Source organism: Ovis canadensis, chromosome 8 (genome assembly GCF_042477335.2).
Source record: "Ovis canadensis isolate MfBH-ARS-UI-01 breed Bighorn chromosome 8, ARS-UI_OviCan_v2, whole genome shotgun sequence".
In the NCBI taxonomy this organism is placed as follows: Eukaryota; Metazoa; Chordata; class Mammalia; order Artiodactyla; family Bovidae; genus Ovis; species Ovis canadensis.
In genome coordinates, this window is record NC_091252.1 from 77671093 (window position 1) to 77685280 (window position 14188).

The following is a 14188-nucleotide window of genomic DNA, read 5'->3' on the forward strand; positions in this document are numbered from 1 at the left end:
CTCTTATGATTATACAGTGGAAGTAGATTATACAGTGGACTAGATCTGATAGACAGAATGCCTGATGAACTATTCATGGAGGTTCATGACATTGTACAGGAGACAAGAATCAAAACCATCCCCAAGAAAAAGAAATGCAAAAAAGCAAAATGGCTGTCTGAGGAGGCCTTACAAATAGCTGTGAAAAGAAGAGAGGCAAAAGCAAAGGAGAAAAGGAAAGACACTCCCATTTGAATGCAGAGTTCCAAAGAATAGCAAAGAGAGATAAGAAAGCTTTCCTAAGTGGTCAATGCAAAGAAAGAGATGAAAACAATAGAATGGGGAAGACTAGAGATCTCTTCAAGAAAATTAGAGATACCAAGGGAACATTTCATGCAGACAGGCTCAATAAAGGACAGAAATGGTAGGGACCAAACAGAAGCAGAAGATATGCAGATGACACCACCCTTATGGCAGAAAGTGAAGAAGAACTAAAGAGCCTCTTGATGAAAGTGAAAGAGGAGAGTGAAAAAGTTGGCTTAAAGCTCAATATTCAGAAAACTAAGATCATGGCATCTGGTCCCATAGCTCCATGGGAAATAGATGTGGAAACAGTGGCTGACTTTATTTGGGGGGGGAGGGAGCGGGGGGCTCCAAAATCACTGCAGATGGCAATTGCAGCCATGAAGTTAAAAGACGCTTACTCCCTGGAAGGAAAGCTATGACCAATCTAGACAGCATATTAAAAAGCAGAGACATTACCCTGCCAACAAAGGTCCATCTAGTCAAAGCTATGGTTTTTCCAGTAATCATGTATGGATGTGAGTTGCTGTTGCTGTTGCTAAGTCGCTTCAGTCGTGTCCGATTCTGTGCGGCCCCAGAGACGGCAGCCCACCAAGCTCCCCCGTCCCTGGGATTCTCCAGGCAAGAACACTGGAGTGGGTTGCCATTTCCTTCTCCAGTGCATGAAAGTGAAAAGTGAAAGTGAAGTCGCTCAGTCGTGTCCTATTCTTCGCGACCCCATGGACTGCAGCCCACCAGGCTCCTCTGTCCATGGGATTTTCCAGGCAAGAGTACTGGAGTGGGGTGCCATTGGATGTGAGAGTTGTACTATAAAGAAAGCTAAGCGCCGAAGAATTGACGCTTTTGAACTGTGGTGTTGGAGAAGACTCTTGAGAGTCCCTTGGACTGCAAGGAGATCCAACCAGTCCATCCTAAAGCAGATCAGTCCTGGGTGTTCATTGGAAGGACTGATGTTGAAGCTGAAACTCCAATACTTTGGCCACCTGATGCGAAGAGCTGACTCATTTGAAAGGACCTTGATGCTGACAAATATTGAGGGCAGGAGGAGAAGGGGACAACAGAGGATAAGATGGTTGGGTGGCATCACCGACTCGATGCACATGGGTTTGAGTGGACTCAGGGAGTTGGTGATGGACAGGGAGGCCTGGTGTGCTGCGGTTCATGGTGCCGCAAAGAGTCAGACACGACTGAGCAACTGAACTGAACTGAATTGAAATATGGTATAAGCCGGCAGCGCTGAGCAAGAACTATTACGTGAATGCCTTATTTGTGCATTGACAAGATAGTAAGTATCAAAGAACTTTGCAAATTGTTCATTACTCTCCCAAAACAAGCTGTCTACCACCCAGCTTAGAACAAAGGCCAATTATCTTTAAGTTTAATGGTTCAGTATTCATGTTGAAAAACCATCTGGTTATTTTATCCAATGTGTCCATATAGAAGTGTAATTTAAAATTTTAAACACATCTCTCCTCTTATGCAAGAATTAAATTCAAAGTTTCTAAAGTCAGAGAGGCTTCTCTGGACGCTATTAATATAATGTGAGGAATTGGAAACGATAATTCCTGAAGGATGCCAAAGGCAATTCACCTCTTTACCTTTTCTCCCAATTAATAAACATCATTTTATTCCTGTTTTTCCCTTTCTACCAGTTCTTAAGCCACAAAAGGGGGGTCGATGGCGAAACAAAGAGAAGTAAAACAAAATCTCTCGTCCCTCCTGCCAGGAGCCAGCAGAGGGCGCCGGTGCCATAGGCAGCGGGATGGCCGAGGCGCTCAGCCTCCTCTCGGCTGTAACCGCTACGTGCCAGGCGAACTGAGGTTGTCCCTGCTGCCAACCCGTAGTTGCCTCGCTGTCGCTGAGCAACGGGGAAATGGGTGGGGTTTGCTGTGCGCGTTCGTGCGGGCACGCTCCCAGGCGGAAGCGGAAGTGTCGGCGGCAGGCGAGTAGGAAGTGGTGATTCCTGAAGAGGAGATGGCTGCTCTTGCTACACTCCCCCCGCTGCCCCCACAGTTTAAGAGCATACAGCATCATCTGAGGACGGCTCAGGAGCATGACAAGCGAGACCCTGTGGTGGCATATTACTGTGAGTCCTTCCGAGTCTCCGCGGTCCTCCTTGGCCTCCGCCCCCTGGTTCTTAAGGCCGTCCCCGCCTCTCTAGCTTTAGACCTGAGCTTTGGCCTCTGACCGGTCCCTTGGGGACAGAAGTCCCTGGGGGTCCCGCCCTCCTCAGGGATCCCCAAGTTCTCTGCCCCTCCAGGCCTCAGAAAGGCAAAACTTCAAAAGTACTTTAGCGTCCACCAACTAAATAGTTTTAAACGGAATACATGGGCTCATGGACTCTGAAACACAGTGTTCTAAAGTCTTCTCCCTGTGTGTACACAAAGGAGCTTTCTGTCTCCACCAGGAAATCGTGAAATTAACCAGGGTAGTTAAGTAACTGAGTTGGGGCTAAAAGGAAGGTAAGTGTTCCAGAGACAGTAGTGATGTGGGCAAAAGGAAGAGACTAATTGAAAACATTGTCATGAGTGTGGGTTAATTATGACAACTTGCAGGCCCAATCATAAATAGAGAGTGGCTGCTGCAGATCAAACACTTGTATTTGCCCATTTCTCCTTTGGCATTTAAACTGCTGTCTTCTACCAATGAGAACTTTTAGCCTTGATTTTGAGTAATAAATGAGGTCGAGACATTTGGTGACATACTCTCACTTTGGTTGTGATACATATAATCTACAGTTGATGAAAAACGCAGATCACACTTGATCACACTTTTTCCTTTGTGCTAAAGAGAGTAGTTCCAGTATAGGTTATTTTATATTCCACATTCTAACTTTGCTGCAAATTAAACAAGTGACCAAGCAACTATAGTATGCTGAAAAGGATTTTTAACTTTGAGAAGCTCAGTATAATGTGTCCTCTCTTATAGACAATATAAGGTTAACCAAAATATGGTCCACTGTCATCCTGGCCATAAACCAGGAGTACCCCATTTTCATTCCTCAGATGTGCAAGGCCCTTTCAAACCTCCACATTCTTCCCTTTCTTGGAAATCTACCTTTTTTCCCACTTGGCGAACTCCTTAATTCAGATTCTAACTCAAATGTCACCTCTCCTGTGGGCAGTAAGATGATTACTCTCAAGGCTTTACCTCCTCAGTTTGTTCAGATCATAACATTTTTGCGTTATACTTGTTTTTCAGGTTCCTCAAGCAGGGACCATTAGTCATTCATTCAGCTTGTATTTATTGAGATTTTACCTGTATGAGTATTACCAGGCACAGTGGCTACAGCATTCATGAAGCTTACATATTGTGGGGTGGGGGTATTAAACAGTAAAATGCGTAAATCATATAGAATATTACAAGATTGTGAAGGAAATTAAAGCTGGGAAAGAACAGGGAGTACCAGGAGTAGGGTGGTAGGAAATGAGGGAGGGATTTCATTTTCAGAGTGGTCAGGGAAAGCCTCACTGAGTTCACATCTGAACCAACTTAACCGGAGTGAGAAGCAAGCTTTGCATCACCTGGGCAAGAGTGCTCTCCATAGAGGGGATAACAAGTGCAAAAGTCCTGAGGTAGGGGTTTGCTTAAAGGAGGATCAAAGTGACTCTTGTAACTAGAGTGAATAGAGCAAGCAGAAAAGCAATGTGATTAAAGTCAGAGAGATTATTTCTTGTAACAGTAAAGTGGGAACCCTTGATTCTGGCTAGAAGCAGTCCCTCCATGGGCGCTGTATTCTATACATTTGTCACTGTCCTGGGACCCTTGATTTCCTGTGTCACTATCCTCCCTCTTTTGCTGTTTCTTCCTAAACTTGCCCGGTTTCCTTTATTTAAAAAATAAAAGGAGCTCTCACTGTGACATTCCCCTAGAGTTGCAGTCCTGTCTGCCCAACCTCAAAGCTAGGCTTGAAATAGTTGTCTGTAGTTGTCTTTAGATCCTTACCTCATAGATCTTTTTCAGCCCATTGCAGTCTGGTTTTCAATCCCATTATTTCACCGAAACTGCTCTCAGCAGGGTCAAGAACCATGATTTTTATTGCTAAAACCAGGTGTCACTTAAAAAATATTTTTGTTATGAAGCACTGGAGAAGGAAATGGCAACCCACTCCAGTACTCTTGCCTGGAAAATTCCATGGACAGAGGAGCCAGGTAGGCTACAGTCCAAGGGGTCGCAAAGAGTCAGACACGACTGAGCCACTTCACTTTCTTTCTTTCTTTCTTATGTACATGTTAAAGAACATATATAATGTGTATATACAGTTCAAGGAACAGTAAAAATGAATGCTAATATATCTACCATGGTTGCTGTTATTAGACTTTCAAATTTTTGCTGATCTGGTGAGTGTGAAATGATGTCTCACTGGAGTGAAATTTGCAATTCACTGAGTCTTAATAAGGTTGAGCATCTTTTCATATGGTAATTAACCATTTGTGATTTCCTATTGAAATACCTACTTATTGCTTTTGACCATTTTCTATTTCATTGTTTTAATCTAGCTACTGATCTTTTGGTATTGCAAATGTCTTCTCAAAGTTTATTTGAGAAGTTTGATTTTTGATTTATCATTCTATTTATGAAATCCTTTGATGTGCAAAAGTTCTTAATTTTAAGATATGACCAATTGAGTAATTTCTTCCTTAGGATTTATGTTCCGATTTTCTAGGTCCTGATTTCTTTTTATGTACCTTATTTGAGATTTTGGCTTCCTGAGTTTGGGGTGTCATTCATCAAATCTAGAAAGTTCTCTACTTTCAATGATTGTTTATCTGCTATCTCTGTTCATTCCTTCAATTTTAGTTAGACATGTGTTGCATTTTCCTCCTTTAGCTTCCTTGTCTCTTAATGCTTTGATAGTTTGTGTCCATTTTCTTTCTATGCTGCATTCTGTGTGATTTCTCTAGGTCAGTGTTCACCTTCATATATTCTATTGTATAACCCATCTGTTGTGTTTCTATTAATATTCTCATTTTTTATTTCTAGATGTTCTCTTACTTTGTTTTTAAATCAGCCTTGCCATTTCTGATAATCTTTTAACTGTTTTAAACGCACTCATTTCTTTAAGTGCTTTAAAAATATTTGCATTTATATTTGCTGTCTGATAATTACTGTATAGGTTATATTTTAGGTCTGATTCTGCTGTGTAACAAAAAATGGCTTATGACGGTTTTTTTCTTGTAACTTAGGCGCTAGAACTACTAAACTAGTACTCTTTAAACTTCAATATGCAAATAATTCTATAGGAATCATTTTCACATTTCGCAACTTCTGTGTTTCTTTCCTGACAAAGTTCCTTTGGTCAAGGTGGCAAAGCAGTATGCTTCCCTTTATTTATTTATGTATTTATTACTTTATCTTGTTCTCAGTTGCCCTCTTCCTACTTTAAAGGGTAAAGGCAGACTCTCCTGCATCATTAGAATTTTTATGGTGTATTGTTCTGGAGGAGAAGGTGGAAAATCCTCCAGGGTGTCCAGGAAAAAAAGGACAGTTCTAACAAATTACTGGTGTTAGTGAAACCTCCATTTATTAAGCTATTAGATAGAGCTTCCTGTCTTTATGTGTCTTATTTGGAAGAAAATCAGTCAGAGCACAGAATAAGCCTTTATTTAAAAATGCTGGGCATGGGAAAGAAAGGATGTCAAAGGAACATTCTAACATACAGCTTTTTATAAGGGGAGTCACCTGGAGTCATCTCCTTTCAGGAATAATTAGTCAAGAATAAATCTCAGAAGAAGGAGGAATTTTTCTTAGCTATTAGCAGCCATTGTTCAATCATTTTGGATTTTATCCAGAGGAGTGCAGAGGGGCAGTTTGCAGCCAAGGTCAAGTGCAAGATGGTATGGAGCATGTTGTCCTTGTTCTTGGGGAACATGGTAAGGCCATGTTCAAAACTAGCCTGTGTTGAAGTTTCAAAATGGTAAGAGTTTTCATTATATGATCCTAGCATTTCGTTCTCTGTTCCTTATTAAAGTGTCATTCCTGAAGTAAGTTCAGTTCAGTTCAGTCGTTCAGTCGTGTCTGACTCTTTGCAACCCCATGAACCGCAGCACACCAGGCCTCCCTGTCCATCACCAACTCCCGGAGTCCACCCAAACCCATGTCCATCGAGTCGGTGATGCCGTCCAACCATCTCATCCTCTGTCGTCCCCTTCTCCTCCTGCCCTCAGTCTTTCCCAGCATCAGGGTCTTTTCCAATGAGTGAGCTCTTCGTGTCAGGAGGCCTCAGTATTGGAGTTTCAGCTTCAACATCAGTCCTTCCAATGAACACCCAGGACTGATCTCCTTTACGATGGACTGAGGTAAAAGCAAAAGGGAAATGCTGAAGTGGGAGTACCTTATTTCATTCAGGTGACAAGCTCATATCAAGGTCTGTAGGTTATCAAAATTTTAGTCTTAGAATCCAGAAATGAGAAAGAGTGTGTGGGAACGTGTGTTAACATTTATTTGAATTAGAGAAGTCATATTTTTCTGAAAAAAGTAAGCCTCCAATGGCTGATTGGTTTGACTTTAGCAGTTAGTTTTGCCATTTATGTAGAATGGTGGACATTCTCCTCAAATGAGGTAAATCTTCAGCTCTGGAGTGTTTTGCTTTTTTCAGAAATACATTTAAAACAAGTGATAAGATGAAAATATTATAACTTTTTTTTTCCTGCCAGAGGATGTTGAAACAAACACTATTTCAGTTTTCCCAATCCTGTCTCACTCTTACAATAAAAAGAAGCCTTTGATTGAAAGCAAATGATGAGTCTTTGTAAGATCCTCTCTGTATCCTTCAGAGGAACTGAGATAACGAATACTCTGATGAGGGGGTGACACATTCTGTTCTAGTCTTAAAACAAATTTCGAGGCAAACCTAATTAGAATGTCAGCTGAGAAAGATTATTAAAAATGTTATTTGATGATAAGTGATGATGTGGTTTTTAGCCTATAACCCAGAAGGAATTTAAAGAATTTGGTGGTTTTGCTGTGACAAAGCTTCCATTCTCATCTGCTGCTTTATGTGAATGAATTTTCTCCCTTGTTAAATTCATAAAAATGAAAGCAGGAATAGAACCAATACTTTGGTTCATTATGAGAATAAATCACGTTAATTCATAGATAGGCAGTTTAACTCATGCATTTCCAAGAAAATTTTGCTTTTTATACTTAGTGATTATTAAAATAAATAAAATTCATAGTTTTAAATGTTACATTGTTATATATAACAATTGCAAAAACTCAATTCCAGAAGAAACATTTTAACACATAGCACCTTCTCTCAGGAAATTTAATAAAAATTTAAATTTAATTTTTTATATACTTTTGTTGCAGAGCAGTGTGATAGGATAATCAAGTAACACCTTTCAGCATGCAGATACATTTTTATAATAAAATCCTATAAAGTAAGTACATAGAAATATGGGTTAAAAGAAAATAAGACTGTATTCTGACTCTTTAAAAAAATAATATTTTTTATCTGAAAAGATTGTAATAGATACCGAATTGCTATGGTGTTTGCAGTTGAAAGAGTGATAAAATTTTTAGATGTCAGTACTTGACATCTGTAGTACAGAAATTGCATTTTTTATCTGTTTAAACTTCAGATAAAAAGTAGTAAATGTCAACCTAAAAATGTGTGAAGGGATACATTTCTGTAAACTTAGAGCAAACAAAAATTTTCTAAATTCCTAGAGCAAGGAAGAATTTTTCGTGAGAAGAAAAACTAAAGGTTATTTTGCTACTTATTGATTTATAAAAGTTCCATATTCTCTTATATTTCCTCTCTGTATGTTGCTCTCTGCCTGGAATCCCCTATGACTTCCTCTTAATCAAACTTTTATTGACTCAGTACTTTTTACTTTTTTTCCTTTTGAACTCTGTGTAGCTGGAGTAAGCTATGCATTGGAGGCATTATTCAGACACGTTGATAGACACTTCAATGAATAATCGGGGTTTTCCATCCTCTGGATCACTTTTCAGTATGCATTGTGTTTTAATTTTCAGATATTTGGTTGGTGTTTTTGTTTCTAGTATTTTGTTGATCTCTTAAGTTTGTGGTCTTTTTGTGGGTTTTTTTTGGTCATGCCTCATGGCTTACAGGATCTTAGTTCTCCAACCAGGAATTTAACCCAGGCCCTCAGCAGTGAGAGCTTGGATTCTTAACCACTGGACTACCAGGGAGTTCCCAACTCAGTATTTTTTGCAGATTGGTTTTCCTGAGCTCATATGATGTCTAGAAATGGTATCAAGTACATCCCTCCTCTTGATCCTCTTGACCTTTCAGTCTCCTGGATTCTCTTGGAAGACAGGGACTGATACCTTGTTTTCTCTCACCACCTGACACATAATTGACATTCATAAATATTTAATGAATGTCATTGTTCTAAATATTATGAATATTCCAGCCTACTAAAATATTCACTCTGAGAGCAAGAAATAGGTCTTAAATTGATGATCATTGAATCTCTTAACTCCTAATACAGTACCTAAGCCATGGTAGATAATTGGAAATTATGTAGTTTACATGTAATATGTGTTAACTGAATAAATATAGGGTAATTCATAGTTTTTTCACATGCTCTTACTACAGTAAGGAAACGTAATGAAAAGAATCTCAAAGTACAGTATTTCATAGCTTGTGGCTATTAGATTGTCATAGATATGTCATAGGGTGTGCCCTTTATGCTTCCTCATTTCCAGTATTTTGTGATTTCCAGAAATGATTTAGATCTGGCCTTAATGGGAATACTCTAGTGTTTTATCATTTTTTGTTACCTTAGTATTCCTATATTTCTAAGTTGTTTGAGCTTTTATTTTCTTTTTAAGTCAGGAATAAGTGTTAAAATATCATATATCAAATTACTTTTTGACTAATATGCTTAGAGTTTACTTCTTTGACCTTTTTAATTAGTAATAACAAATTATTGAATTTACTCTTACTTGGAACATCTCACTCCTGGAAAAAATTGTTACTTTTTTTTTTTCATTAAATTATTTTGAAATAATTATAGATCCACAAACAGTTACAAGAAATAATACAAAGAGATCTGAGTGCCTTTTACTCATTGTGCCCAGTGGTAATATCTTGCAAAGTCATAGTACAGTATCACAGCCAGAATATTGATACTGACACAATCTGCCCATCTCTTTTAGACTTACCTAGTTTTCCGTGAATTCATTTGTGTATATGTCTGTATATAGCTCTAAATAGTTCTCTCAAGTGGAGGTTCTTGTATCCAACACCATAGTGAAGATAGAAGTTGTCTAAGAAGAATCCTTCATGTTAATCCTGTTACAGCCAGAAGTTTATACTTTGAGGACTTTCTTTTATATACTTATCAATTTCTCACATTTAAAAAATTTAACTTGAGCTAATGTCGATGCTTCAGAGTTTTCTAGAATATCTTTCATATCTGTCAGATTTTCAGATTTATTAGTTGAGAAATTACAGACTTAACCTTCCCTTCCTTTCTTCATACATGTCACAGTCAGCCCAGTTATCAAATGTTTGCATTTTTACTTAGCTTCGTAGTTTCTTTGCCATCATACCCTCACCTTACATCTAAGCTATTGAGATAGCTTCCTACCTTCTACTTCAAGCTAAATGAAAGTTGCTCAGTTGTGTTCAATTCTTTGTGATCTCACGAACTATAGCCTGCCAGGCTTCTCTGTCCATGGGGATTCTCCAGGCAAGAATACTGGAATGGGTAGCTGTTCTCTTCTCCAGGGGATCTTCCCAACCTAGGGATCAAACCCAGGCCTCGTGCATTGCAGGCAAATTCTTTATCGTCTGAGCCACCAGGGAAGCCCCTACTTCAAGCGGGTAGTACCTGTTGCTAATTGAAAGTTCTGCTTTAAATGTTTAGTGAAAACAACACAGAATAAAAGAAGGATAAAGTTAACTAAGCATTTAGAAACCCTGTGCTACACAAGCAGTACAATTAATTTATAAAAGCATTGCATTAGGAAAAGAATGTTTCCAATAGATGAAAGACAGAGGGCCAGTGTCCTTGATAGGGAAAACACTCATACAAATCCATTTTAAAAAATGAAAACTATGATCCCCATAAATGGACAGAAATGTGTATGTACTACTAGAAGTGAGCATACTAATTTTTAACATTCAGCTGAATTAGTAGCAAGTGTAAATTAAGATGGCATACCATTTTTTGACTAAAGTTATAACTTATACGAAATGAGTATGTGATGAAATTCTCCTTGACATGGCTGTGTGAATTGGTTCCAAGTTTTAGAAAGCATTTTATTGGAGTATATAGAATTGTAAAAGTATCTGATGTGCAGTAATTCCAGTTTTGAAAAGCTTCTGCCTAGGAAATAATCACTAATATATGAAAAACTTTAGGATTATGTGAACAATTATATACGTTTGTGGCAAGCTGCAAAACAGCCTAAACATATATCATAGTGGAAATGGTTAAGTTATGGTATATCCATTGCATAGAAGGTCATGTAATCATTTAGAAATTAGAAAGCATCTTTTGTAACGTGGGTAAAGATTGATATAAAAATTCAGGATATAAAATTATATATATATACTATGATTTGAACTTTTCACTGCAAATGGTGACTGCAGCCATGAAATTAAAAAATGCTTGCTCCCTGGAAGAAAAGCTATGAAAACCTAGACAGCATATTCAAAAGCAGAGATGTTACTTTGCAGACCAAGGTCCATCTAGTCAAAGCTATGGTTTTTCCAGTAGTCATGTATGGATGTGAGAGTTGGACCGTAAAGAAAGCTGAGCGCCAAAGAATTGATGCTTTTGAACTGTGGTGTTGGAGAAGATTGTTGGGAGTCCCTTGGATAGCAAGGAGATCAAACCAGTTGATCCTAAAGGGAATCAGTCCTAAATATTCATTGGAAGGACTGATGCTGAAACTCTAGTACTTTGGCCACCTGATACTAAGAACTAACTCATTGAAAAAGACTCAGATGGTTGGAAAGACTGAAGGCAGGAGGAGAAGGGGACGACAGGATGAGATAGTTGGATGGCATCACTGACCAATGGACATGCATTTGAGCAAGCTCCCAGAGTTGGTGATGGACAGGGAAACCTGGTGTGCTGCAGTCCATGGGGTTGCAAAGAGTTGGACACGACTGAGCAACTGAACTGAACTTTTAAAAATGCATATATATATATGGAGAAGGCAATGGCACCCCACTCCAGTACTCTTGCCTGGAAAATCCCATGGACCGAGGAGCCTGGAAGGCTGCAGTCCATGGGATCGCTGAGGGTCAGACACGACTGAGCGACTTCACTTTCACTTTTCACTGTCATGCATTAGAGAAGGAAATGGCAACGCACTCCAGTGTTCTTGCCTGGAGAATCCCAGAGACGGGACCCTGGTGGGCTGCCGTCTCTGGGGTCGCACAGAATCGGACACGACTGAAGTGACTTAGTATATATATACATATATACATACATTCATACATAGACACACACACACATAATAAACTTGGAGGGAAAAATAGCAGCTTTAAGTTTCTGGATGGTTTTCTTTTGATTAGCTTTGATTGTCTTTTTAAAAATTTTCTCGTAAGTGGGCGTGTTTCATACCATCATTACTAAATAACAAAAGCTTTACTTAAAGCAAAAATTTTTTTAAAACACCAATAGTAGCTCCATCTGACTATCAGAAAAAATATAAGTACCTTTAGTGATAAGGAGTACGTCAAGGCTGTATATTGTCACCCTGCTTATTTAACTTATATGCAGAGTACATCATGAGAAATGCTGGACTGGAAGAAACACAAGCTGGAATCAAGGTTGCCGGGAGAAATATCAATATGCAGATGACACCACCCTTATGGCAGAAAGTGAAGAGGAACTAAAAAGCCTCTTGGTGAAAGTGAAAGAGGAGAGCAAAAAAGTTGGCTTAAAGCTCAACATTCAGAAAACGAAGATCATGTCATCCGGTCCCATCACTTCATGGGAAATAGATGGGGAAACAGTAGAAACAGTGTCAGACTTTATTTTTCTGGGCTCCAAAATCACTGCAGATGGTGACTGCACCATGAAATTAAAAGACGCTTACTCTTTGGAAGAAAAGTTATGACCAACCTAGATAGTATATTCAAAAGCAGAGACATTATTTTGCCGACTAAGGTCCGTCTAGTCAAGGCTATGGTTTTTCCTATGATCATGTATGGATGTGAGAGTTGGGCTGTGAAGAAGGCTGAGCGCCGTAGAATTGATGCTTTTGAACTGTGGTGTTGGAGAAGACCCTTGAGAGTCCCTGGGACTGCAAGGAGATCCAACCAGTCCATTCTGAAGGAGATCAGTCCTGGGATTTCTTTGGAAGGAATGATGCTAAAGCTGAAACTCCAGTACTTTGGCCACCTCATGCGAAGAGTTGACTCATTGGAAAAGACTCTGATGCTGGGAGGGATTGGGGGCAGGAGGAGAAGGGGACGACAGAGGATGAGATGGCTGGATGGCATCACGGGCTCGATGGACGTGAGTCTGAGTGAACTCCGGGAGATGGTGATGGACAGGGAGGCCTGGTGTGCTGCGATTCATGGCATCGCAAAGAGTCGGACATGACTGAGCAACTGAACTGAACTGAACTTAGTGATAACTCATGATTTGAACATGGCATCATCTTCTGTAATTTTAATCAAGCTGAATTTCACTCCATTTCTAGAACCTGACTGACTTTCTGTTGTCTCCAGACCTTCCAACATTGTTCTCTAGCCCTTGACACCTCTTGCCCTCCTTACCAAACCCACTCCATTTTTATCCTTAAGGTTCTAGCTCAAATGCCACTTTCTCTGGGAGGCCTTGTCTTAAACTCCCTCGTTTTAAGATGCATCGTCTCTCGGTCCTCATTGTACCTTGTATGGCTTTATCTGAATTGCTTTCCATATGCCTGTAGTCCCTTCTAGAGTGTAAACTTAAGGAGGCTGTACCCTGCTAGGGCCTCTTGATTCATTCACTGTACGAGGTAGTGCTCGGCCACTAAAGATACTTACCCAATAAGGAATAGGTACTCCAAAAATGGTGAATTGACCTGACTTTTGAGGCAGCCGTGGTCCCTATAGCTACACCTTATAGTTGTCATGGAATAAAGAGGCCAGATAACTAACATTCATGTAGCTTTTGGCATTCCTAACAATCCTTTTCTTCAGGGTATCTGATTTGAACCTTATAGTCATCCTGGTCCTTCTGTTAGTAAGTGATGGAACCAGGACCTGAATGACAGATGCTAGATGAGAAGTGGGTACATGAAAAATTGTTGAGAGTAGGTAGTAATTAGAATAGCAGTTACAGAGTGAAGGTAAAGGGACTTGTTAAATCAGTGGGAAAACAAAGGGAACCAGTGCAATAATCTGGAAGATTCCTGATAAGTGGAGAGTAAAAATGAGGACAGGCTTGATGTTACTGACATAACTTTCTGAGCTTTGTATCTCTCTCTCTCTCTTTTTTTTTTTTCACCTTAATGAAGCCAGAAAATATTAGAGTTCCTACTAAACATAGGCACCATATGATAAATATTTTTATTCTGTGACATTTGATGTTGTAGATAAAGTGAAAACTAGAAAGATTCTTTCCCTTTAAACTATGTGTTGATATTTAGTATCGATATCAAATATCAACACATAAAGCTGGTATTAAATATCAACATACAAAGTTTCAGATTTGGTTTTTAAAAGTTTCCTCTAGGGGGTGGTATTGTACAATTAATGGACATTCAGTGAACATGTATAAATGTTCTTTGGGAGTCATTTCTTTATATGACCATAGGAAAATTAGATGTAGTTCAGGAAGTTGAAAATACATATGGTATGTTTCATATACAAGATGTCATAGGACACGAGTGTAAATGCTTAAAGGCTAAATAATAATGAATTTTTATTGATGGTGGTAAGCTACTTGGATATTAGGATTAATAATCAGTTGCCTGTTAT

General features: G+C 39.2%; 1 protein-coding gene across 2 annotated transcripts in view; it reads left to right on the forward strand.

The window, feature by feature from the left end:
- The first annotated feature begins 2050 nt into the window (after positions 1 to 2050).
- Positions 2051 to 14188, forward strand: part of VTA1 (vesicle trafficking 1) — a 72754-nt gene continuing 60616 nt past the window's right edge. The window contains exon 1 of one of the 2 annotated variants that reach the window (XM_069599292.1): positions 2051 to 2368. In XM_069599292.1, coding sequence (XP_069455393.1) covers positions 2257 to 2368 — 112 coding nt within the window. In that variant the 5' untranslated portion in view covers positions 2051 to 2256. The remainder of the gene's footprint in view (positions 2369 to 14188) is intronic. The other variant, XM_069599293.1, reaches the window with a different exon arrangement.